This window comes from Pristiophorus japonicus, chromosome 9, assembly GCF_044704955.1.
Source record: "Pristiophorus japonicus isolate sPriJap1 chromosome 9, sPriJap1.hap1, whole genome shotgun sequence".
NCBI classification, from domain to species: Eukaryota; Metazoa; Chordata; class Chondrichthyes; family Pristiophoridae; genus Pristiophorus; species Pristiophorus japonicus.
In genome coordinates, this window is record NC_091985.1 from 114,909,851 (window position 1) to 114,935,401 (window position 25,551).

A 25,551-nucleotide genomic window follows, 5' to 3' on the forward strand; every position below is an offset into this window, starting at 1 on the left:
GATCTCGTTCAAATTTGTTTAATCAACTCCATAGCAACCGAGCCGGGAGAATGACCCACAATGCCGCAGGATCCCGGCATGCCCCTGTCGCGGCTTGGTCAGTGCGCGCTGGAAGCTGAAGATGGCGGCGATGGAAGGTCCGTTAAATGTGCTCGGCCAGAGGACCTCCGGAGATTCCATCCGCACTCAGAACGGTAAGTGGCAGCACCTTCAAAGTGAGAGAGAAGGCAGGACACTGCTGCCGGGGCGGTGTTATCGCGAGCAGTAAGGCTTGAGATTGTGAGCGCGGGGCCCTCGCGGTATCAAGACACGTGCGTGCCAGCCAGCCGGCCGGCCGGTGGGTGCGTGTGAGGAGAAGATCGGGCTGTGCCTCCGGGCTTGGGCTGGCCCAGTCAGCTTGGCGTGCGTGGGGTGGTGGATGGCGGCTCCGCACGCCTGGCCAGGGCCCCGGCCGACTCTTGGAAAGTTCCAGAACTGCCCCGCCCTAACAACCGGCCCGGCACCCGCCCCTCCTCCCAACCTTTAGACAAAGCCTGGCGTGTTGCAGGAGTTGGTACTGCTCGAAGACTGTTATTTAGGTGAATCGGCTCCACTTGCCTGGGAGCTGCCTGAAATCAGCGTTGGTTTGATTTTAAAATGTAGAGAAAAGTCCTGCGCCCGTTTTAGGACGCTTCTCCAAAATGCGTGGAAAAATTAGGGAGTATAATTCGACTCGTTTATCCAACTCTACAGCTGATCTTAAAAAGACCACTGGAGGCTATTGAAAAAAATAATAGGGAAAGTTTATTTTACGACTTATGTGGAGAAGTGGGCCGCTGTTGGCCCCTACTCGTTCTCGCGGTATCTCTCCTGTGTGTTGGAGATTATGATGTAAATCAGGGCGTGCTGCTCCCTGCGCGCAGTGAGAATCTTCAGTCTCCGTACCCTTGTTCCCCTTTCGCTCATCAATGGAAACAATCTTTCAGTATTTATCCCCGCACATTTCTCTGCATTGAATTGAGTCTGACCATTTAGAATAACCTGGTCACCTTTCTCAAGTCTTTTTAGTTATTCAGACTGTTTACTAAGTCCTGTCCACCTTTGTATCGTCAGCTAGTTTGGATAATATGTTTCTGATATACCAAGCCTAAATCATCTATATAAAATTATAACGCCCCCTTTGGTATATAAAATTATAACTCCCTTTGGTGTGTGATCACTTGCTTGATCACAGTGGTATTGATATGGCCAGGAGCATATCCTATTCGACATGTTTCCTGCTGCTCCAAGGTGCTACATTGTGTTTTAGCTGTTGGTGCTTCATTTGTGTGCTAATTGGAAACTCAGATTAATTTGTGTGCTTACTGTCATTTCAGTGGTGATGCTAATGGGGAAAGAGAAGCTGTCATGGGTCTGAGGGAGGTGGTAATTATCTTGCCTGTATGACATGGCAGAACATTAAATTTAAGGCTTAAAGTAAATTCCATTCATATCATAAATTCATGTAAACTGTGTCAAGCAGAACTAGTAAATAATTGAGTTGCAGTTCTGCTGAAGATCCAACCTCACCAAAATATGACCCAACTTCAGACCTGAAGGATCAAGTATAATGTGCTTTATTCTATGTAGAATTTGTAAATTACAGCAAAAGACCTGACCTAACTAGAAGAATGCATGGAAGTTTAATTCAAATGCGTGTAGGGCCTGACCTCAAATCCTGCTCATCCAGATAGTAGATAGTTGAGGCTTTATTCCTATTACTAACCCTAATTTTCTTAACTTAATAGAAGCTATAATTTATGTTTCTCATCTGGTATGTAAATGCTTTTCAGATCATTCAATTATGGTTTGTGGTGATATTATGGTCCTGTAAGGTTTGTTGTAACTTTGTAGAAATGTATACATTGTAATGTTTTAATTGAATGAGAATTAATTTTTACTAAAACTAATCAAGTATTAGATTGTGTTGAAATGTATATAGCACTCGATGTATATAACAGTCAAATTGAACACCTGATTGTGTGTACATGTTAGTTTCTCAGATTGAAATATAATTTATGTACACTTGCTCCTATTGTACCAAGTATGTCTTACAAAAGGTTAAAACTGTATTCCTATTTCTATTCTTTCATGTAATTTATGTGTTTGTGTGAAATAGTAGAGAAAAGGCATGTGCAGATTCAATAGTGACTCAAAAGGATATTGGGTTTCCACTTAGTTAAAATTTGCATGGCTTTGGGGAAATAGGTGAATGGGATTCCAGAGAGCCAGCACAGCACTGTCTGATTCTATGGTGTAAATAATCCAAAATAAAAAGAGAAAATGATGACGACCTGCATCAGAAATCTGTCAGTGACCTGAAGAATTGGAGGATAATTTTAACAGCCAAGAACGGGTGTGTTTGTGTCGGGTGGGAAGTTTAAAACATTTCAAACCTCACCTCAACGCGCCCACATCCAGTTTTAATGGAGGTGGGTCGGTCACTTAAATATATTAAGAAAAATGCTTGCCTCCATTTTAATTTTTTTAAATTTAAGCTAATGTCTATGTTTCCCAGGGCTCAGGAATACCAGTAGGTAAAAGGAGATGAGAGGGGCTGGATCCATAAGGCAAGTGCATTTACAGCACTTGTGGGCCAGGAAGAGGAGGAGTGTTTCCTCTGAGCCCATCAAGCATACCTCTGTATCCCCATCTCGTGGATCTCTGGCCAAGAGACACGCACTCGCCAATTCTCCACATCCCCTGACTCTCATTGAATTTTCTGCTTTTAATTTTGAATTTACAGCTTCTGCAGTATTTTGCTTTTCTATTATCATAATGAAGATGGGCTTGAATAATTGGGCTAATTCACTTATTAAATTGCTGGTGCTTGTCAGTCTTTACTAAAAGTCACTTTGTTCTTTAACTTATTGGGCAGATATTTAGTTTTGTGCATATCCAATTTGAGCATACCCAATGCTTGTAATAACATTCCGAAGATTATTCTAGTTTACCTTCTCATATATTTGCTTTTTTTCCAGTGATGGCAGCCGCCTCCATTGCCAACATTGTGAAAAGCTCCTTGGGTCCAGTTGGTCTGGATAAGATGTTGGTGGATGATATTGGTGTAAGTAAAATTTGTCACTGTTATATTTCTCCCCTTTTTCCTCTGCAAATTTTTCCTCTTCAATTGTTGGGGTGCTCTCTGATACCCAAATGGCCAATATTCTTGTGATGTGCGAGTAAGTGTTGACTGTTGAGCCGATCTTGTCCCCACACCCAAATAGAGAGTTCTGAAATGGTTTTCTGCTTGTTTTTCACTTCCATAGAAGTCATTCAGATTGCTACGGCCTTTATCCTGATTCTCCTCCACCCCATCAGCATCTCTGCCTTGCAGGCTCCCTTCCCACTTTCAAAGGCTCAAGACCCCTCATGTTGCTGTTGCTCCCTCCCATGTAACCAGATCCATGTCCAATCACTGTCCTGTAAAGAATTCTTGGGTATCGATATAACGAGTTATCAAAATGTTCGCTTAATTCAGTGAAGGTCCTGGATGTGATCACCTTGTTCAGTGCACTGGAGATTGAAAATGGAACCCTTCCAGTCTGTGTGACTGAGCTCCATAAACAAACAACTTGCATTTTTATAGCGCCTTTAACATGTTAAAATGCCTTGGGACATTTTGCTAAGAGCAATACTGTATATATAAACATTTTGACGCCGAGCCACAGAAGGAGATATCCGGACAGATGACCCAAAAGCTTGGTCAGAGATAGTTTTATCTTAAGTAGGTGGTGTTTAGGGAGGGAATTTCAGAGCTTGGGGCTAAGGCAGCTGAAAGCATGGCCGTCATTGATGGAACGATTAAAATCTGGAATGTGCAAGAGACCAGAATTGGAGAGTAGCGTTCTTGAACAAGGCACTGCTCCGACTGCCATTTCTCCAACCATCAAATTATGAATCAAGAATCGTTTGTGAAACAAGCTCAATCATTTAAAGGCCAGTAAGTTCTATGATTGAAGATTAATTCCCCAGGTGTTGCTGCCGGTTGATCAAAAGTTGCAGTGACAAATCACCGCTCTGGCCACCGTTGCTCCAGCCGTGGGTAAGATGAGGTCCTTGCGATAATTTGACAATGAGGCGGCCTGAATTTGTGGAGCTGCTCCCTACCAACCATCTCTACTACCTAACCTTCCATAAGAACCATGTTATTGACTGGTTGAAAGCAACCAGAGCTGCGGGGTGGGTTGATATTGTTAGTGTCAGTCGCTGCACTGGTTTGTTAGTGGCATTTCATCCGAAGGACGGATCTGGTCTAACACCAATCTATTTGTATCAGCAAGCAAGCCAGCCCTATCCCTGGTGCTGTGAAATCCCACGCCCCCTTTAATCAAATCCCCAATTCTGCCAAAGAAACCCCAGGATCCTGTCGTAGTGTTGTGATATCTATGGAGCATTCCCAAAAATTGCCGTTTTGTCTGCCATTTTCCCCTGACATACCAAGTTTAAAGTTGATTTAATATTGCATAAACTTGCTGGGCATTAAACATAGCCAATGTATTGTTGCATTGTATTTTATTTTTGGGGTCCCGTGTTTGCTTTGCAAATGTTTTAGGTTATTTCAATCATCTAGGTCATCTCCTTCCTAGAAGTGCTGGTTCAGATAGTAAATGCAGTAGCCAATGTCCATTTGGGTCACTTTGAAAGATACCAGGTTTGATCACCAGTCTGATGATCTCAACTGGGGTAGTGGTTGGGGTACCATTGTCTTCAGTTTCTAGGCTAAGGAAGTGTAACAGTCAGCTAAGGTTCCTTTTGATTTGATTGGAATGCTTTCGCTGTGGAGTAGTTTCCATGCCATGCTTGCACTAAAAAATGGCCACACTAGCATGAGGTATCCGAGAGGGTAGCTGCCACAAATGGAAATAAGCCAGAGGGGAGAAAATTGTATCTGCGAAATCTGTACCCAGCTGATGGTGTACTTTCCTGAACTCGGGTGTTCAAAATAACCAACCTGCACTGCCACCCTTTGGTGATGTCACATGGTGGCTGACTTGGTACAATTCTGCAGGTAAAGATTTGCTTGATGCACAAGGAAGGCAAAGCTGTGTAATCATTCTAAGAATCAGCACTGTCTATACAAAGTAAAGAAAGTGTCTGTTTTGGGAACTAAAGAAAAATATATAACTTTACAGTAACACTGAAATATTTACTGTGGATTTAAAGGATCTAGTCAAATAAAACAAAAATCTCAAATGTTTGCTTCACACTTTCAAATTAAACATATTTCTGATATTCTGTAGGATGTCACCATCACAAATGATGGAGCAACAATTCTGAAGCTACTTGAAGTAGAGCATCCAGCTGCCAAAGTCTTGTGTGAATTAGCTGATCTTCAGGACAAGGAAGTAGGGGATGGTACAACATCAGTTGTAAGTACATTTGTATCGGCTGACTTGGTTTATTTAAAAACTCAATACTAGTGGGGAATATTTGTGGATTAACCTAAAATGTTCTAAATATATATTGATCGCCAACTATTTTAGCTCTTTACTGACCAACAGAATCTCCCATCAATAATTGACAAGTTGCAAAACTCCGTACCATTGGCTGTATAATCATGTCGCTGACTATTGTCTGGAATTAACTCAATTACGATGATGTAGCAAAAAACACAATTGTCCACATTTTTTTGGGGGTGGGGGGGTTGCAGGAAATATTTTGAGATCCAGAGACTTAAATTGGAACCTGAATGATGAGTGGGGTTATATACAACTTATTTTCTGTATCCCATTGACCCCAAGTTGGTAGCATGATATGCTTTCGTTCATGAATACATTTTGGATATAAATGTTAACTAACTTTTTTCCAATTAAAACTGGAATTGTGTAGTACACTGTAATTTAAATTCAGCAACATAATGACATGGGGAAATTGGAATCTGGTGCTTTTATTTTTAAAAATTGAATAATTTAAAATAAGTGTCTTTTGAATTAAGATGACCAGACTGTGTACAGTGAATTTCCTCCGGTTGTTTTAAGACATTTCTAGGATTTTGATTTTGTGTGTGGACTAGAGATATGGTTGTCTTTTTTTAAATTCACCTTTTCTTTTCTTTTGAATGCTAGGCCAATCAAATTCATCTGTCCGCTTTGAAAGTGGGGGGGCGGGGAATAGTTGATACTTTGACAGACTGAGTTCCGTTGTCCTTAATACAGGTTATTATCGCTGCAGAACTACTGAAGGGTGCGGATGAATTGGTCAAACAGAAAATTCATCCAACATCAATCATTGGTGGTTATCGTCTTGCCTGCAAGTAAGTTCTGATGTAAAGTATTAGAATGCAATCATTTGAGTCTTTTACAGAATGTACTGCAAATTTTAACTTGTACTATGTTTTTCTGGCATGAGATATTGTTTGATTTTGTGCAGAAGTTGAAATTTGCCTGATAGCTCGGTTGTTCGGGTGAGTTGCAATTTGTCAAACTTTAAATGGTTGGTTATCGTTTGTAACGTCCATTTTATCAGCAAACCATGATCAAGAACCAGTGCCAATAATGCAGGGCACAACTATAGCTTGAAAAGAGTAGGAGAGAACAGAAGTATTGGATTAAAGAAGTTTCCAAGTGTTATATAATACAAATGAGACCTTTTTTTAATAAAAGAAAACTGGTAATTGGTCTGGGGACCAATACTTAATGGGCTTGACATTAGAGGTAGTGGTATTCCAAGCGGTTCTTGCAGAGTTTTGGAAACATTTTCTGAATATACCACAAGAATAATTTGTATTTATATAGTGCCTTTAACATAGTAAAATGTCCAATGGCGCTTCACAGGTGTGTTATCAAACAAAACAGATAAATTTGACACCGAACCACGTAAGAAATTATGGCAGATGACCTAAATGCTTGGTCAAAGAGAGAGGTTTTAAGGAGCGTCTTAAAGGTGGACAGAGAGGCGAAGAGGTTTAGAGAGGGAGTTCCAAAGCTTGGGGCCCAGGCAGCTGAAGGCACAGCCACCAGTGGTTGAGCAGTAATGATCAAGGATGCTCAAGAGGCCAGAATTTGAGTAGTGCAGACATCTTGTGGGGTTGTGAGGTTGAGAAAGATTAGAGCGGGGCGAGGCCATGGAGGGATTTGTAAACAAGTATGAGAATTTTGAAATCGCGGCATTGCTTAAGCCAATGTAGATCAGCGAGTACAAGGGTGAACGTGACTTGGTGCGAGTTAGGACACGGGCTGCTGAGTTTTGGATCACCTCTAATTTACATAGGGTAGAATGTGGGAGGCCAGCCAGGAGTGCGTTGGAGTAGTCAAGTCTAGATGTAGTAAAGGTATGAATGAGGGTTTCATGGCAGGTGAGCTGAGGCAGGAGCGGAAATGGGCAAGGTTACAGAGGTGGAAATAGGCGGTTTTAGTTATGCCACAGGAACCTTCGGGAAGCATTTTGTTTAGTATCGGGAATTGATGCTGTTTACATTCGGTGCAGCAGTTTTTTTTAGCAGAATGATTTTAAGAGGCCTGGTTACTCTTTAAAATATATTGTGGTTTCCCTTTCCCTGAGCCAAGTGGAAAACATCGAGCTCGTGTTAAATATTTTCAGCAAGCAAAAAAATGCGTAGTTTGTGGCTATTAATTCTTTTGAATGAGTTATGTATCTAATTAGGACAGCTGCCTGTCCTCTTCAAAAAAATTGTTAGGGCTGAACCTTAACTTTCTCCTCCGTCATCCAAATGTGCACCTCCGTGGCCCTCTTCTATATTTTGTTACTGTTGCATTTTGTGCTAGATGAACTGCATTAATAAAGACAACCACTCCGATCAGTCATTTTGTTTTCTTACAGACCTCATACATTTCAAAAGAATAGTGGAAGTATAGCTTCAGTCTTAATACTTTGATTTTTTTTAAAACATTATACCTGAATTTTTATCTTGGGACTTTTTTTTTAACAAGATAATGCCGCCTTGTCCAGTGTTAGATTTGATTAAATGGTTAACCTTTGCAGGAACCCACATCGTTTGGCTAGCTTGGCTTTTTATCCTGACTTGCTAGTTATTACTCGTGGGAAGAAAAATATTGTCATTCCTAATATTGTGCTGAATTTGTTTCTGTACAAATGAAATGGCTGCACATAGTCTGAACATTATAGAATGTTGATGTACTCTCGTGCACTACAAATAGCTACATAAAGATTAAATTACTGTTATGGGTAAGAATTGCTTATCATAAAGTGGAGATTGAGCCAGAAACATTCCTAATCAGTGCTGTATTTGTGGCGTTTATTTGTTGAACATTTTGGTAGGGAAGAGGCTACTTTAACCATTCTAATGAGAGGATCAGCTAGCTTATGGTGATCTGATGTCGGAGGTTTGATTAACAAACTTGCTGTTGAATTGATGTCACTGAAGCATCTGGAACTGTATATGTTCATTCAGGTTATGTAACATGCTCAATGCTTGTTTGAATTTAAAAATGCAAATTGTTATTTAAACTAAATTGAATTTAGTAATTTTAATGTTTTATTATTCAGAGCTGAACATTGATTTAGTTACGAATTTTGATATTTGTACTTGAGATTTTTGTCTGCTTTTGTGAACATTTAAATTTTAAATATTATTGAATAAAGATGGGATAGAATATAAATATATATTCCTTTTTAACAGGGAGGCAGTCCGTTACATCCAGGAAAACCTGACGATTAACATGGATGAGCTCGGCAGGGAGTGCCTTGTCAATGCTGCTAAAACTTCCATGTCATCAAAGATAATTGGAGTGTATCTTTCTAGTAGAAACAGCTGGTGTGCTTTACTTCTATATGATTGTTCTTGACTCCTCTCGGCTGCTGATTTCATTCTTGCTAAATAATGGTTAAACATTGAGTCTCTTCTAATTTACTCTGGTGGCCATTCTGAGTGTGGGGCATTTCCATCAGGGCAAAAAGTATGGCTGTATTTTTTAATGTTAATAATGCTGAGATCTATTTTACATCAGTTGAGATTGGTTAATTCTATGTCCATGGATTACATTCCTGTTTCTGTTCAGTTTTCTTCAAGGATAGAACCAAGTATTTAAGTACAATAGAAAAAATTAAAACCATCCTTTTTCATGAATGTAATTGAAATACAAGTTTCAAATTGGGTCCTTAAGTTAATACCTGCAGTATTACACCTTGTCACATAGCTGGAGAATTCAAACTTGACCTGGAAAAGTACCTCAGTAAACACTTTTATTTTTACTTGGATAATTTCTACTACAAAGTACAGTTGATCTTGTGCTCATTAATTTTCGTTGCTATTCTGTTTCCACTTGTGTTGACATAGCATGATGTTTTCATGTGCATTGTTAACCTACAAACATGATTTGATGTAGATTGTTTTAACGAGCTTAGCTATGCAGTTAGCAGTTTTATTTCTTTCTGGTTTTCAGAAAGATGTACCTTTTGAATTTTGTGTGACTGGAAATTCTCCACCGGCATTCTATGCTTGCATTCTATACATGTCTGACCAGGCTCCAATTTGGCAGATATTATGGGATAGTATTTTCAGTATAATGTAGCTCCTCACCATGAGGTGAATTGAGTTTTCCATTGTGCTTTATTTATGCAATCTGGATCTATTTTAAAACTTCAGCAATTATTATAAACCTTGACTTCAATCATATAGTGATGCAGACTTCTTTGCCAACATGGTGGTAGATGCTGCTCATGCAGTAAAATTCACAGATACCAAGGGCCAGGCTCGCTATCCAATCAAGGCTATTAATCTGCTGAAGGCTCATGGACGCAGCCAGAAAGAGAGTCTTTTGGTGACTGGGTATGCACTTAATTCTACTGTTGGTTCACAAGGTAACTATTAACAGTATATAAGTTTGTTCTTTGGTTAAATGAAATAACACCTTTAAATGCCAGTTATAATATCACTCAAGTACTTTCAACAGTGATACCACTGTCGCTCAAGGGGTTGGAGGCGAGGTGGGATTTATGGCAGGACTTTTTGCTCAGTAAAGCAAACAAAATCTATTTAGAGTTTTGTTTAGAGAGAATCTGGACTGCACCAAACCGGATTCACAATTTCTCCTGATAAAAGCATGGTGATTTCAATGCATTGCGTGAAGGATTGTTGCATGCAAATTATTATGCACATAAAATCCATCAGTTAAAGCAGTGATCTCTGGGCATGATTGATGGGAGAATTACTCAATCCTCTCCATTCTGTCCAGGAATAGTGGTGTCACAATATGCAGCTGGACTGGAGTTCACTTAAGCAAGAAAACAGTATTAGAAAAAGTAATGGCCATAAAGACTGGCAACCCCAGCCCCAAAACCTGATGGTTTCGACCAACGTTCCCTATAAGCAGCGTGGCGGTGCAGCTCTTAGCCGGTCCCGCACAGCACTGTGAATGGGCTGCGCAGCCCAAATAGGGGCCATGCGTCTCCCAAAAAGGAGGGAACGCTGGTTTCCACCCCAGAGTTTTAAAGGAAGATGAGGAAATTGTAAGTAGTTGATCCATAATCTTTCAAAGTGCACTCTTCAGGAATTGTCCCTTTTTTTTTTTAAGATTGGAAAATTGCAAATGTAACTCCATTATTTAAAAAAGAGGGGAAGAGTGAAACGGAAATTTTAGACCTATTGGTCTAGCATCTGTTGTGGGGAAGTTATTGGAATCTAGAATTAAGGAGAGTGACTGAGCTGATTAGATAGTCAATATGGATTTGTGAAGTGTAGATCATGTCTAACGGACCTAATTGAATTTTTTGAGGAAGTAACTGAAGTAATAGACGGGGATGTCTATATGTAGTTTATGAACTTCCAGAAGGCATTTGCTAAGTTTCCTCATAGAGGCTGTAAGCAAATATTAAAGCTCATGGAATTGAAGGCAAATTATTGGAACTGTTTAGAAAATTGATTAGGTGGTAGACAGAGTAAGGATAATGGGTATTTATTCGAATTGGAAGGAAGTGACTCGTGGTGTCCCATAAGTATCTGCTGGGGCCTCCACTGTTCACTATTATTAATGACTTGGATCTACAGTTCTGTATTATCCAAGTTTTCCGGTGACATGAAAATTGGTGTATAGTAGTGTGGATGGGAATATAAAATTACAAAGATACATTGATAGATTGAGTGGGCAAAGCAGTGGCTGGTGATTTCAATGCCGGTAAGTCTGAGGTCACCCATTTTGGACCAAAAAAGTTTAGGTTTGAGTATTTAAATAGTGAAAAGCTAAGAACAGTGGAAGTCCAAAGAGATTTATGGGTCCATATACACAGATCACTAAAATGTAGTCGGATATAAAAAATAATCAAAGGGTAAGCCTCTGTGTTAGCCTTTATAACTGGGAAGAAGTTTTGCTACAACTGTACAAACCCCTGGTTAGACCACAGCTGGAGTACTGTGTACAGTTCTGGGAGCCTTTTTAGAAAGGATCTATTGGCCTTGGAAGGAGTGCAGTGCAGATTCACAAGAATGTTGCCAGGACTTCAAAGATTAGATTGAGGAAAGATTATATGAACTAGGCTTGTATTCCCTGGAACGTAGAAAGTTATGGGGTGATTTTGGTTCAGGTTTTCAGGATTTTGAAAGGAACTGATAGGGTAGGTAGAGATAAATTTGGCTGCTGGTATAGGGCAAGGAAGCATAATCTTAAAATCACAGCCAGTCTGTTCGGGAGAGAAATTAAGAGATACTTCTTCTTGCAAAGGGTGGTGGAAGTGTGGAATTGTCTCTCTCAAAGCAGTGAATGCTAGTTGAATTAATAATTTTAAATGAGATCGATAGATTTTTGCTAGCCACAGGTTTACAAGGACACTGAGCCAATGCAGATGGATGAAGTTATGATGGTCTAAATTATTAAAACTTCTGTCAGGTTTGTGGTGTCATCTAAATTGCTGTTGGCCCACTGCTTTTAATCACTCCCAAGGTTTACATTTTTTTTTTATTCGTTGTCCTCTTTCGGTCAGGATGCCTTGACCCTAAATACTATTCAAATATAACTATAGTGAATCACTAATGCACATATTTTTTGTCCAAGGATCATCAAGGTGACTGGTGTTGGGATCTTGTTGCACAGATGTTGGCATCCCAAATGCCCATTCTTTTTGTATGTGCTCAGGCAGTGGGTATTGGCAGACTAATTAATTGTAGACTATTGAACATCACAGACCAGTTCAATCCAGTTATCAATTGCACCCGAACTGCTGCCCTGGCTAAGGCCGGCTAACCATGACGACCAGGGATTGAAACTGCAACCTAGTCTGTTTGCTTCAGTACCTGTGTGGTACTTTTATCCACTAAATGCGTGTTTTAATTTTTATTTATAATTAGCTACAGTATTTTAAAATGTAATATTCTTTCCCTAAAAAAAAAGAATGCTTTTGAAATAGTTAAAACTTGAGATCTGACCTTTCAGCTTTCTGTTCCACCAGAGTTTACTTTCCATATCCAGATTTTGAGCTATTAATTTAATGTAATTTAGTTTTATTTTAATTGCATTGAGATTAATTGAAACCTCCTTGTGTTTAGCAATGACCAAAAGAATAGTGAATGCTAAGATTGCATGTTTGGACTTCAGCCTGCAGAAGACAAAAATGAAATTGGGTATTCAAGTTGTCATCTCTGACCCAGAAAAATTGGACCAAATCAGACAGAGGTATGATGTGATTGAAACTGAAGATTGAGGGAAGATGTTCTTTTCTTTTTAATCATTTGTTAACCTAGTGAATGCTGGGACAATTAACTTATAAATTAAAATAATTGTTAGTTTATCCTGAGATTGATGTTGAGAGTTTGTAAGACATTCAATTTTGTTGTAATTAGAGTTGAGGAATTTCTCTCATTTCCCTTCATGTCTTCTCCGAACTCGTCTTATAGAAACATAGAAAATAGGTGCAGGAGTAGGCCATTCGGCCCTTCTAGCCTGCACCGCCATTCAATGAGTTCATGGCTGAACATGCAACTTCAGTACCCCATTCCTGCTTTCTCACCATACCCCTTGATTCCCCTAGTAGTAAGGACTTCATCTAACTCCTTTTTGAATATATTTAGTGAATTGGCCTCACCAATTTCTGTGGTAGAGAATTCCACAGGTTCACCACTCTGGGTGAAGAAATTCCTCCTCATCTCGGTCCTAAATGGCTTCCCCCTTATCCTTAGACTGTGTCCCCTGGTTCTGGACTTCCCCAACATTGGGAACATTCTTCCTGCATCTAACCTGTCTAACCCTGTCAGAATTTTAAAAGTTTCTATGAGGTCCCCTCTCATTCTTCTGAACTCCAGTGAATACAAGCCCAGTTGATCCAGTCTTTCTTGATAGGTCAGTCCTGCCATCCCGGGAATCAGTCTGGTGAACCTTCGCTGCATTCCCTCAATATCAAGAATGTCCTTCCTCAGGTTAGGAGACCAAAACTGTACACAATACTCCAGGTGTGGCCTCACCAAGGCCCTGTACAATTGTAGCAACACCTCCCTGCCCCTGTACTCAAATCCCCTTGCTATGAAGGCCAACATGCCATTTGCTTTCTTAACTGCCTGCTGTACCTGCATGCCAACCTTCAATGACTGATGTACCATGACACCCAGGTCTCTTTGCACCTCCCCTTTTCCTAATCTGTCACCATTCAGATAATAGTCTGTCTCTCTGTTTTTACCACCAAAGTGGATAACCTCACATTTATCCACATTATACTTCATCTGCCATGCATTTGCCCACTCACCTAACCTATCCAAGTCGCTCTGCAGCCTCATAGCATCCTCCTCGCAGCTCACACTGCCACCCAACTTAGTGTCATCTGCAAATTTGGAGATACTACATTTAATCCCCTCGTCTAAATCATTAATGTACAGTGTAAACAGCTGGGGCCCCAGCACAGAACCTTGCGGTACCCCACTAGTCACTGCCTGCCATTCTGAAAAGTACCCATTTACTCCTATTCTTTGCTTCCTGTCTGACAACCAGTTCTCAATCCATGTCAGCACACTACCCCCAATCCCATGTGCTTTAACTTTGCACATTAATCTCTTGTGTGGGACCTTGTCGAAAGCCTTCTGAAAGTCCAAATATACCACATCAACTGGTTCTCCCTTGTCCACTCTACTGGAAACATCCTCAAAAAATTCCAGAAGATTTGTCAAGCATGATTTCCCTTTCACAAATCCATGCTGACTTGGACCTATCATGTCACCTCTTTCCAAATGCACTGCTATGACATCCTTAATAATTGATTCCATCATTTTACCCACTACCGATGTCAGGCTGACCGGTCTATAATTCCCTGTTTTCTTTCTCCTTTTTTTTAAAAAGTGGGGTTACATTGGCTACCCTCCACTCGATAGGAACTGATCCAGAGTCAATGGAATGTTGGAAAATGACTGTCAATGCATCCACTATTTCCAAGGCCACCTCCTTAAGTACTCTGGGATGCAGTCCATCAGGCCCTGGGGATTTATCGGCCTTCAATCCCATCAATTTCCCCAACACAATTTCCCGACTAATAAGGATTTCCCTTAGTTCCTCCTCCTTACTACACCCTCCGACCCCTTTTATTTCCGGAAGGTTGTTTGTGTCCTCCTCGGTGAATACCGAACCAAAGTACTTGTTCAATTGGTCCGCCATTTCTTTGTTCCCCGTTATGACTTCCCCTGATTCTGACTGCAGGGGACCTACGTTTGTCTTTACTAACCTTTTTCTCTTTACATATCTATAGAAACTTTTGCAATCCGTCTTAATGTTCCCTGCAAGCTTCTTCTCGTACTCCATTTTCCCTGCCCTAATCAAACCCTTTGTCCTCCTCTGCTGAGTTCTAAATTTCTCCCAGTCCCTGGGTTCGCTGCTATTTCTGGCCAATTTGTATGCCACTTCCTTGGCTTTAATGCTATCCCTGATTTCCCTTGATAGCCACGGTTGAGCCACCTTCCCTTTTTTATTTTTACGTCAGACAGGAATGTACAATTGTTGTAGTTCATCCATGCGGCCTCTAAATATCTGCCATTGCCCATCCACAGTCAACCCCTTCAGTATCATTCGCCAATCTATCCTAGCCAATTCACGCCTCATACCTTCAAAGTTACCCTTTCATGTGGCCCACTTCCTGCTCCTCGACCCTGTTCCTACCAAACTGCTGACCACTCAACTTCCCTTCCTGGCCCCCATGTTAGCTGATGTTGATGTTTGCTTCATGTGTATTGCCCCCTCCCTGTCAAATTTGCCATCAATCCCTCTTCAAAAACCCACCCTTGACTTCTTGCAAACTACAGCCTCATCTCCAACCCCTCTTTCCTCAAGTCCTTGAACGTGTTGTCGTCTCCCAAATACACGTCCATCTTTCCCACAATTCCATGTTTGAACCCTCCAATCAGGTTTCGTTTCCGCTCTGCCCTGCCACAGCACTGACGGCCCTTTATCAGTCTCAAATTACATCATATGTGACTGTGGCCCGAGTGAACAATCCCTCCTCATCCTACTCAACCTGTCTGCAGCCTCCTCCACCGCCTCTCCTGTTGTCCAGCTGGGTGGGATTGCCCTCCTTTTTCCATTCCTATGTATCCAATTGTAGCCAGAAAATCTCCTGCAATGGCTTCTCTTCACGCTCCTGCACCGTTGCCTCTGGAGTCCCCCAGGGCCCCACCCTATTTCTCATCTACATGGTGCACTGACAACACCCAACTCTACCTCACCATCACCTCTCTCGATACCTCCACTGCCTCTGATTAGTCACACTGCTTGTCTGACATCTAGTATTAGATGAGCAGAAATTTCCTCTAATTAGATAGTGAAGACCGAAGCTATTGTCTTCCATCTCCACCCCACAAACTCCATTACCTAGCCACACAGTTCACAACCTTGGCATCATATTTGACCCTGAACTGAGTTTCCGACCCCTTAACCCCCTCCATTGCCAAGATCACCTCCTTCCACCTCCATAACATCGCCCATCTTCGCTTCTGCTTCAGTTCTTCTACTGAAACCCTCATCCATGCCTTTGTTACCTCCAGACTTGACTATTCCAATGGTCTCCTGGCCAGCCTCCCAATTTGCACGATCCGTAAACTCATCCAAAGCTCTGCTGCCCACATCTTAACTTGCACCCAAGTCCACCCGTGCCCGATTTTAAATAAATAAATCCCATAATTGTTTTCAAATCCCTCCATGATCTCGCTCCCTTCCTATCTCTGCATTTATAGATGCAAGACTTTCAAATATAAATGTGTGGTATAGGCAACTGAGCAGGAGAATAGCAGGAAGTGTATAAATACATAACTGTTTATTACAATAAATCTGTAATATGTGTACATATAGTAAATGAACATAAATAGCAGGAGTAGGCTATTCGGCCCCTCGGGCCTGTTCTGCCATTCAATAAGATCATGGTTGATCTTCTACCTAAACACTTTCATGTACAATCCCCATACCCCTTGATTCCCTTAATATCCAAAAATCTAGCGATCTCTGTCTTGAATATGGTCAACAACTGAGCCTCCACAGGTACACTATCCTGAGTGAAGAAATGTCTCCTCATTCCTAAATGGCCGACGACTCATCCTGATGCACTTTATATAGTTTTTGGTCGCCACACTGGGTGACTAAAACCAGTAGTTTTAAACTTGTGTGATTAGATGTATGATGGTCACTTGCTAAATCAGCTTTACCACAATGTCTGAGATCAACTAACACATCAGGAGCCCTCTGGATAGCTGCATTCTAATCACTTCTGTGTGCTTTTTTTTTGTATTCATTTTTCCTTCTTGGTGTACAATGTAGATGCTTATAGTTGTGGTTATGATTTTTCAGAGAGTCTGATATTACCAAAGAGCGAATCCAGAAGATCTTGGTTACAGGTGCTAATGTCATCCTGACCACCGGTGGCATTGATGATATGTGTTTAAAATATTTTGTGGATGCTGGTGCCATGGCAGTACGCCGATGTCTGAAGAGAGACTTGAAGCGAATTGCAAAGGCAAGTGGAGGTAAGCTCAAGAATCTGACTGTTGGGGATTTGTACAGTGTATCTACACCACAGTAACAAATTGCACATAGTTGGAAATGTTAATTTATGTTACACTTTCCATTTTGAATAAAAGGGCAAATATTTTCATTGGTTCTACTGAAGTGAGCATTGGTTTCACGGGTCTGTTTTTTTTGGAATTATTCATTCTTTAAAGTAACTAATGGTCAAATATGCAGTTACAAAATCTTGGCAAAACGTGTTTAGTTAGAGATGTGGAGGTGGGGCTTTTGAAGACTTGATGAGACAGTATTAACATGGCATTGTGTACAACTATCATTTTGATTAAAGGGGTACTTTGTTCGTTATTCTGCCTTTCAATGTCACCAATTTTATACTGGTGCCTTAAAGGCAGAGGAAAGTCCAGAAGTATTTATTTCACATTTTACCCCTTGTTTTGTTTATAGCGACAATGTGTTCAACACTGGCAAACTTGGAAGGAGAGGAGACTTTTGAAGTCTCCATGTTGGGCCAGGCTGAGGAAGTGGTTCAAGAAAGGATATGCGATGATGAACTGATCCTGATTAAGAAGTAAGGGGCCGGGGGTGGGAGAGAGAATGTTCTTTTCGCAATCTATGCCCTGTTTTTTTTTTTTAGTTGGTTTAAATGAAAGCATTTTCTTTTTATCAAAGTATTAGTCCACTTTGGACTTTCTTTCTGCTCTTGGGCAATTTGTAGACATGTAGAATTACTTGCTTGAAGTTTCCCTTCCAATTTGCTTAGCACTAGAAAGAGCATTGGAGAGAAAAAAGTTGTCCCAAATAATTTGACAGTTGAAATCTTTAACTCCAGTGACACCAAGTGTTTTGAGCATATAATGAGATTTGTATCAAAGCTTTGGTAGAAGTTAACACAACTTTTGTCAGGTGTCAGTTTGCTGCCATACGCATTCATGTGTTGTTTGGTTACAACTTTACCAGCTGTAGTTTAGCTGCCCTTGGTAATTCTTTCTCTCTTCTGATCCAGTCTTTCAGATTGACTGCTCCAGTGAGAGACTGTTTTACTGTGGATAGAACATGGTGGGCAAGAATGCTATCCTCAGCTGACGGGTCACTGGGTAGTGATCAACAGCCAAAATCCTGAGTGATTTTTACCTTCTGTAGTTTGGGGTGGAGCCCACTTGTAACACTCCTGCCTCCTGACTGAGATTGGCCGACTCAACTGGGACCTCCTGGTCTGTAAGGCTGTTACAAAATGCATTTTGCAAACTAAGCAATTGGGGAGCCCTTAACTACCAGCACCTTCAAGCAGAAAGCAAAGCTATGCTTTTAGTAGTGTTAGATTTGCTGTGTAAACATTCAGAGCATGATGTCCAGATTATGATACCCAAGTTGAATGTTTGGTTAAATATATTAAATGACACATTATCTGAGGCGTTCTTTGCAATACTCAGTGCTGAAATTCCCATTTATTTGCTGCCATACTGATACTAGTAGTGTGAGCAGTTATACGCGTGGGATAGAGAATATTCAGTCGTATGCAACTGAAAGACACTGCTATTGTGTTAACAGTAATGGCATGGGCTGTACATAAATTCTTTTCTTTCACGTATCCACAACTTGCATTTATATTTGCATAAATGCACTTGCATTTAATGTAGTAAAATGTCCCAACGCGCTTCACAGGAGTGTTATAAGACAAAAATTTGACACTGAGCCACATAAGAAATAATTACCGCAGATGACCAAGGTCAGAGGTAGGTTTTAAGGAGCATCTTAAAGGAGGAAAGAGAGGCAGGAGAGAGTTCCAGAGCACCACAAGATGGCACCATCCGCTCAGGCAATTAATGGGGGAGGAAGAGAGTTACAACTATAGAGTCCACTATAATGAAAGGGAACTTTAATGGTTGCGGACATATAGACTGTAGTTACCCCTTCTGAAATAGATACTGTTATCGCTGTCTGTGATTTGGTGGGTAAGCGCATGACATTAAGACCAGAAAAATGCCAGATTTGATCTTTGGCCTATGCTGAATAAGCTGATGTCATCTCTGGTGGCTTTTGGGACATTGCTGTTGCTCCTGATGCCTCTGGACAGAGGAATATGAGGAAACTTGCCAGAGTTCCTGTTAATCTTTACTGGAAAGTGCATGTCAGTGGATGTTGGGTTGAATGAGATCATGCTTGATTGTAATGCCCTACATAGTTGAGGAGCCTGGTATCTAGGTTTTTGCATGAAGAATGACCATTTAGGCAAGATGCCTAGGAGCTGCTTATATTGTGACAGTGCACTCTGGTAATAGAAATAAAGGGAAAAATAAGTTCAAAAATGATAACTCTCCTTATCTATGATTTAAACATCAAACTTTTAGAATTTTTTTTGTTGCTCATGACTGAGGCATGGAGGTGCTGGAAAGGGAAATATTTTTATTCCATTTCAGCATCAAGTAATCCAATCCCACTCTAAAGCTTAGAGAGCTACCCTATGCTTTGCCAATTTGATATTTCTTACCCTACATATCTTTTTTGTGGCTGGTAACTTTGATGCAGGTGTGACATCCAGAATCTTCCGGGATCCGGGGCGGTCATCCAGAAAATGTTCCGGCCGCTCAGCCTGACCGACCCCCACCCCCCAACTTGCCTCGGCCCGACAGATCCGACTTCCGGCAGCCCAACCCCCCCCCCCCCCTACCTACCTTGACCTGACCTCTGGAGGCCCGACCGACACCACCCCCTCCACACCTACCTCAGCCCAGGCAAAGACGTTCCGAAATCCAGAAAGGCCGAGGTTTCTGGATTTCGGACGTCACACCTGTAATTTATTGACCATTTTGTGTTCTGAAGTTGCACCCTATCGCTCCTGTGAAGGGCCATGGGACATTAAATGCACTATATAAATGCAAGATAATATTTGTGCTAGTTTAAAACTATAAATTTGCAAATGTTACAGATTGACTTTTGCATGCCAATAAGCTTGAATGTTGCAGGTTTAAAATGAGTTGAACCTGACTTTTGTATATCTGCATGTGCTGCCATTTTGACGTGGCTTTTTCACTCCTATTTTTAGCACAAAGGCTCGTACTTCTGCTTCCATCATCCTGCGCGGAGCCAATGATTTCATGTGTGATGAGATGGAGCGTTCCCTCCATGATGCACTCAGTGTGGTGAAGAGAGTTCTGGAATCCAAGTCGTTGGTACCAGGTGGTGGTGCTGTGGAAGCTGCGCTCTCCATCTACTTGGAGAACTACGCAACTAGTTTGGTATGAGTTTAACTTGGATAGTTTCGCCAAAAAAGAGAGCAAATGTAAGGTTTTTCTAAAAAAAAAAATCCTTCCTGGTCGTCATTCAAATTGTTTATGCCCTGTTTTGCTGGTGCCCAGGGTCTAGATGAAAGGTCAGGAACTGGAACCCCTAATCATTTGTTGGCCAAATTTTAACATCCATGGTAGTTTAGACTCGAGTGAGAATATTGAATGGTCAGTGTATTTTTGTAGAGAAAAGTACAAGCTCTAATTGTCCATGCAAAAGACCATGACCATATTAAAAGTGCTACAGGAAGTGATTAACCTGTTTCACTGTCCTCATGGTTGAATGTGGTTGAGGGTGAGGGGGGAGATATATTTTTTTTTAAAGTAGGCTGAAATTTGAGTGGAACAGAAGGATAACTGATTTTTATTTTTATGCCAGAGAAAGAACACTTCCTCAAAATATTTTTTTTTAAAGAAATATCCAGTTTGCCTTGTACAGTGAATTAGTAGTCACTGATTTATTGCACCTATTTAGTTGTAATACTGGGGATAAATTTTCATGAAATTGGTAGGAGTATTTAATATAATTGAAGATTTTCTCTATTTTAGGGATCACGTGAGCAGCTTGCAATTGCTGAATTTGCCCGGGCCTTGTTGGTTATTCCAAAGACTCTGGCAGTAAATGCAGCTCAGGATTCTACAGAACTGGTTGCTAAGTTGCGTGCATTCCACAATGAAGCCCAGGTAAATCCTGAACGCAAAAATCTGAAATGGTAAGTACATCTTTTCTGCTATAGGTAGTATCGTCTGTTATTATCTGCAGCTTTAACTGTACACTGGTTTGACCAGTGAAAAGGCAGCTATTCATACAAGAAAGTACAGTTCAACATCTCTATTCTAAAACCCATGGTTTTGGTTACATGGCTCCATGGGGTGGTAAAATGCAGGTTCATTTTCACCCACCCAGAAGTTCTTCCTTTCCAGTATTGAGAGTTGCTGTAAGAAAGGTATAATTAGACTAGCAACCCTTGCATTCCTCTGCCCTATCAGGTGGTTGGGTGTCTTTGTGGAGTGTATTCCATACTGAGTGAGGAGTGGGGAACCCTTTTGCAAGCTTTCTTTAAAAATTGTTCTGCTTCAGTGCATTTAAGAAACCACTTCAGTCTAACAGTTCAGAAAATTAATGAAAAAGTAGGAATAGATTTTTTTTTAAAATGTGTTGAACAAATGGACATATACAGAAACACAGAAAATAGGTGCAGGAGTAGGCCATTCGGCCCTTCGAGCCTGCACCACCATTCAGTAAGATTATGGCTGGTCACTCACCTCAGTACCCCTTTCCTGCTTTCTCTCCATACCCCTTCATCCCTTTACCTGTAAGGGCCATATCTAACTCTCCCTTGAATATATCCAACGAACTGGCATCAACTCTGCGGCAGGGAATTCCACAGGTTAACAACTCTGAGTGAAGGAGTTTCTCCTCATCTCAGTCCTAAATGGCTTACCCTTTATCCTTAGATTGTGTCCCCTGGTTCCCCAACATCAGGAACATTCTTCCTGCATCTAACCTGTCCAGCCCCGTCAAAATTTTATATGTTTCTATTAGATCCCCTCTCATCCTTCTAAACTCCAGTGAATACAGGCCCAGTCGATCCAGTCTCTCCTCATATATGTCAGTCCAGCCATCCCAGGAATCAGTCTGGTGAACCTTCGCTGCACTCTCAATAGCAAGAATGTCCTTCCTCAGATTAGGAGACCAAAACTGAACACTATTCCAGGCGAGGGCTCACCAAGGCCCTGTACAACTGCAGTAAAACCTCCCTGCTTTTATATTCAAATCCCCTGGCTATGAAGGCCAACATGTCATTTGTCTTCACTGCCTGTTGTACCTGCATGTCAACTTTCAATGACTGATGTACCAGGACACCCAGGTCTCGTTGCACCTCCCCTTTTCCTAATCTGCCGCCATTCAGATAATCTGCCTTTGTGTTTTTGCCCCCAAAGTGGATAACCTCACATTTATTCACATTATACTGCATCTACCATGCATTTGCCTAACCTGTCCAAGTCACCCTGCAGCTTCTTAGCATCCTCCTCACAGCTCACACTGCCACCCAGCTTAGTGTCATCTGCAAACTTTGAGATATTACTCAATTCCTTCATTTAAATCGTTAATATATATTGTAAATAGCTGGGGTCCCAGCACTGAGCCCTGCGGCACTCCACTAGTCACTGCCTGCCGTTCTGAAAAGGATCCGTTTATCCCGACAGCTTTCTGTCTGCCAACCAGTTCTCTATCCACGTCAGTACATTACCTCCAATACCATGTGCTTTAATTTTGCACACCAATCTCTTGTGTGGGACCTTGTCAAACTTGCTTGCAATATTCAGGGACTATAAATTTTTTTAACTGAGGGAGATGCAATTTAATAGGAAACTTCAGGATATTGACCCAGTGACTATGGCAATTGGTGCGATCCATGACTTGGAGCGGGTGATATTCCTTCTAGGTAATAGAGGGAGGTGGACAAATGGATACACAGGTTCTGCTATCTACCTTTTTGATGGGCATTCATTCCTTGCCAAATTATTTTCTTTCTATCAATTAAGACCTTGTGGAGACTGTTTAGCCTGAACTTTAGGTCCTGGTAGCAAGCTTATGTTAAGGTGCTAATGACTGAACAAAATAAAAGGCCTTGATTGAAGAGTTTTAAAATCACTCTAACCCCAAAGCATATGGATTAATATCTCCAGTGTGACTTATCTTTAGTTTATTTGGGGATTAATGCATTTTGTTAACTTTAGATTGGGTGATCCAAGTGTTGATATTCTTTTTACATTTGAGACGGGAGTAGCAAGATCTCAAACCACTGCTGGGCAGTGCTGTTATTGTTTGGACATTCCAGCAGTTGAATTTGATTTGGACACAGTAAGGTTTATTTAATAAGTGGGTAGCTAAGTGTCCAGTTTAGATTTGTACAACATGCAGGAATAGCCTGCATAGCATTTGTCTGTTTCATTCTCCAAGAGGGCTAAAGAATCATTGCGCCTCCTCCTGCTGTGGGATAATCCCAAATAGTAGACTCCATGGCGAGGACTCCATTTAAATGCATTGAATGCAATCTTATAAATGGCAGGTTGTGAACACAGGAACAGAATTTGCTGCAGCAGGATATCTAATGGCATATGCCATTAGTTAGACTTGTTCCTGCATCTTTCAGCTCAAAAAAAATGTTCACTAAGTTGCTGAAACTGGAGGCTGGTAATAATGCAGTGAGGGAAATAGGGCCTCTGGGACCCAAGTAAACAAGGCCACCAACGGGTATCTCCTCCACCAATGAGATTTAAGGATTGGGAAATAAATACAGCAAGAACTTGGAAGGGGGATGAAATCAATGTCAAATCAGGTACAGAAGGAGAAATGGGGGGGGGGGGGGGGGCGAGGGAGAGAACCAGAAGGAAAAGTAAACATAATGAAAAAATTTTTAATCTCTCAAAAATTCAACCTGAAGAAATGAGACTTTCACTTGTAATGGATAATTTTCAGTGCCAGAGAGGTTAATTAGCATTGTTAAAAAGATATTTACACTTGAAATGACAGGACTTCATTTTCCATGGCAAGTTTAGTTTGTATCTACTGTACAAATACATCAACTTCACAGCATTCAATATGTGTCAATGGTGAGGCAGACAGCAAAATGCCATTTTTGCGAAGGCAACTCTGACAGCAACTTTTGGATATTGGCATTTAACTGGACATCTGCTCCTCGCCTGAAGTTGCTGTACCATTTAACCATAAAAAGCAGCGACCCCATTGGCCTCCCCTTTATTTTGACAGCAAGTTCTAAGTAGATAGAAAGGAGTATTTATATAGGTCTTTGCTGGGTGCATTGTTGCTATCATTAGCAGTGGAGTGACTGTCGCTTCCTGAAGTAGCAAACTTGTCTAATAAAGCTGAAGATTTGGGAGATTAAGGCCCTCCACCACCCCACCCCACTGCTCTGACAGTGGGGGCGTGGATTTACGACTGCTATAAAAACGAAGAAATTAAACTGATATTTTTGATGCTTTGAAAGTGTGCAGGTAAATGGAGAGAGAACGCATCGAGATTTGGGAGTGACCGTTCCCTTGATTATTTTAGCGTGTTCACGAGTGATTTGTGAACTTTCTGTATCATAGCCAAGTTCTGAGTAAATACTCTGTCTAATTGACTGGACTGATTTTAAATTCCTATTTGAAGCACACAATAGGGTTTTTTTTTTCTTGCACAGGATTGGCCTTGATTTACTGAATGGGAAACCAAGAGACAACAAGCAGGCTGGTGTATTTGAACCAACTATGGTCAAAACAAAAAGTTTGAAGTTTGCAACAGAAGCTGCCATTACCATCCTTCGCATTGATGATTTGATCAAACTTTATCCAGAGGATAAACAAGACAAAGGAAAGAGTTACCAGGATGCTGTTCAAAGTGGCGAGCTTGATGGTTGAAGTACCTGAGTTTTAAGTTATATTGATAGCCACAGTATTTGTCAGATTATAATTTATATTTTGGTGTTGCAGATATCAAAGTACAAACTAAAATATAATTTTCTGCTTTCTTTTATTGTTTGTATTACAGTGGCACATGTAGTGAATATTTAAGTTTTTCAAGAATGTGCAGATTAAAGTCATTGTTAACAAACATTGGATATGTGCAAAATCCCTATACACCAACACTTGTGGTTTCCAACTTAATAAGTGAGATGAGGAAAGTGCATCACTGTTTTTCTTGGGGAGCTGTTTAAAAACTGCTACCTTTATGTTTTTTTTTCTTGCACATGATTCAAGTCTTGAATAAAAGTTTGTCAAACTGGTTTTCTCTTTTTTTTTGTCACATTAAGTCTAGTTTTGTAATTCAAGAATATAATTTTTACTATATTGCCTTCTGTGGTTTATCTCCAAGTTTGCTGATGGAACATTTTTACCTACTTGATCAGTAGAGATATGCTGAAATGGATAATACAGAGCTGGAAATGGCTTGATCTGTCTTCCTTTCTAACCATCTTGCGTGGTCTTGCATTGCACTCAGTCCCCAGCCAGCGTAATGCCCTGCCACTCTGAACTGGGCTGTAACGAGAGTAGCTCGTCTGCATTTGCAGTTTCTTGTGCTGAATAAATTGCCATTCACAACTTCAGTGAGACAATATGTAGCAGAAGACAATATGAATCAGAAATTGTGCTGGTGTATGCAGGACTAGTTTACACTGATCTTGCATTTCCAGGAGAGGGGTTCCCCCTAATTTTTGGGGGTGTGCACAGTCCCTTTAATGGGATGTGCGACACATTCAGAATTCCGCCTGTGCGTGGTTTCACCCGTTGAAAAGCCACTGAGTGGCCTGTGGGACCTGCAGACGTTTGCACAGCTTAGC

At 40.9% G+C, this 25,551-nt stretch overlaps 1 protein-coding gene across 1 annotated transcript; it reads left to right on the plus strand.

The window, feature by feature from the left end:
* The first annotated feature begins 70 nt into the window (after positions 1–70).
* Positions 71–24,996, plus strand: tcp1 (t-complex 1). Its single transcript, XM_070889712.1, has 12 exons — positions 71–194; positions 3,000–3,085; positions 5,262–5,390; positions 6,177–6,274; positions 8,621–8,731; positions 9,620–9,801; positions 12,479–12,605; positions 16,743–16,918; positions 17,364–17,487; positions 19,963–20,155; positions 20,753–20,916; positions 24,415–24,996. Exons 1-12 carry the CDS (start codon positions 122–124, stop codon positions 24,629–24,631), a joined length of 1,680 nt encoding a protein of 559 aa, XP_070745813.1. The 5' UTR covers positions 71–121; the 3' UTR covers positions 24,632–24,996.
* The last annotated feature ends 555 nt before the right edge of the window (positions 24,997–25,551 follow it).

Coding starts and splice junctions, on each gene's coding strand:
- tcp1 (XM_070889712.1), top strand. CDS start 122: ATGGCGGCGATGGAAGGTCCGTTAAATGTGCTCGGCCAGAGGACCTCC. Junction 8,732..9,619: donor TCATCAAAGATAATTGGAGT/GTATCTTTCTAG, acceptor TCAATCATATAG/TGATGCAGACTTCTTTGCCA. Junction 16,919..17,363: donor AATTGCAAAGGCAAGTGGAG/GTAAGCTCAAGA, acceptor TTTTGTTTATAG/CGACAATGTGTTCAACACTG.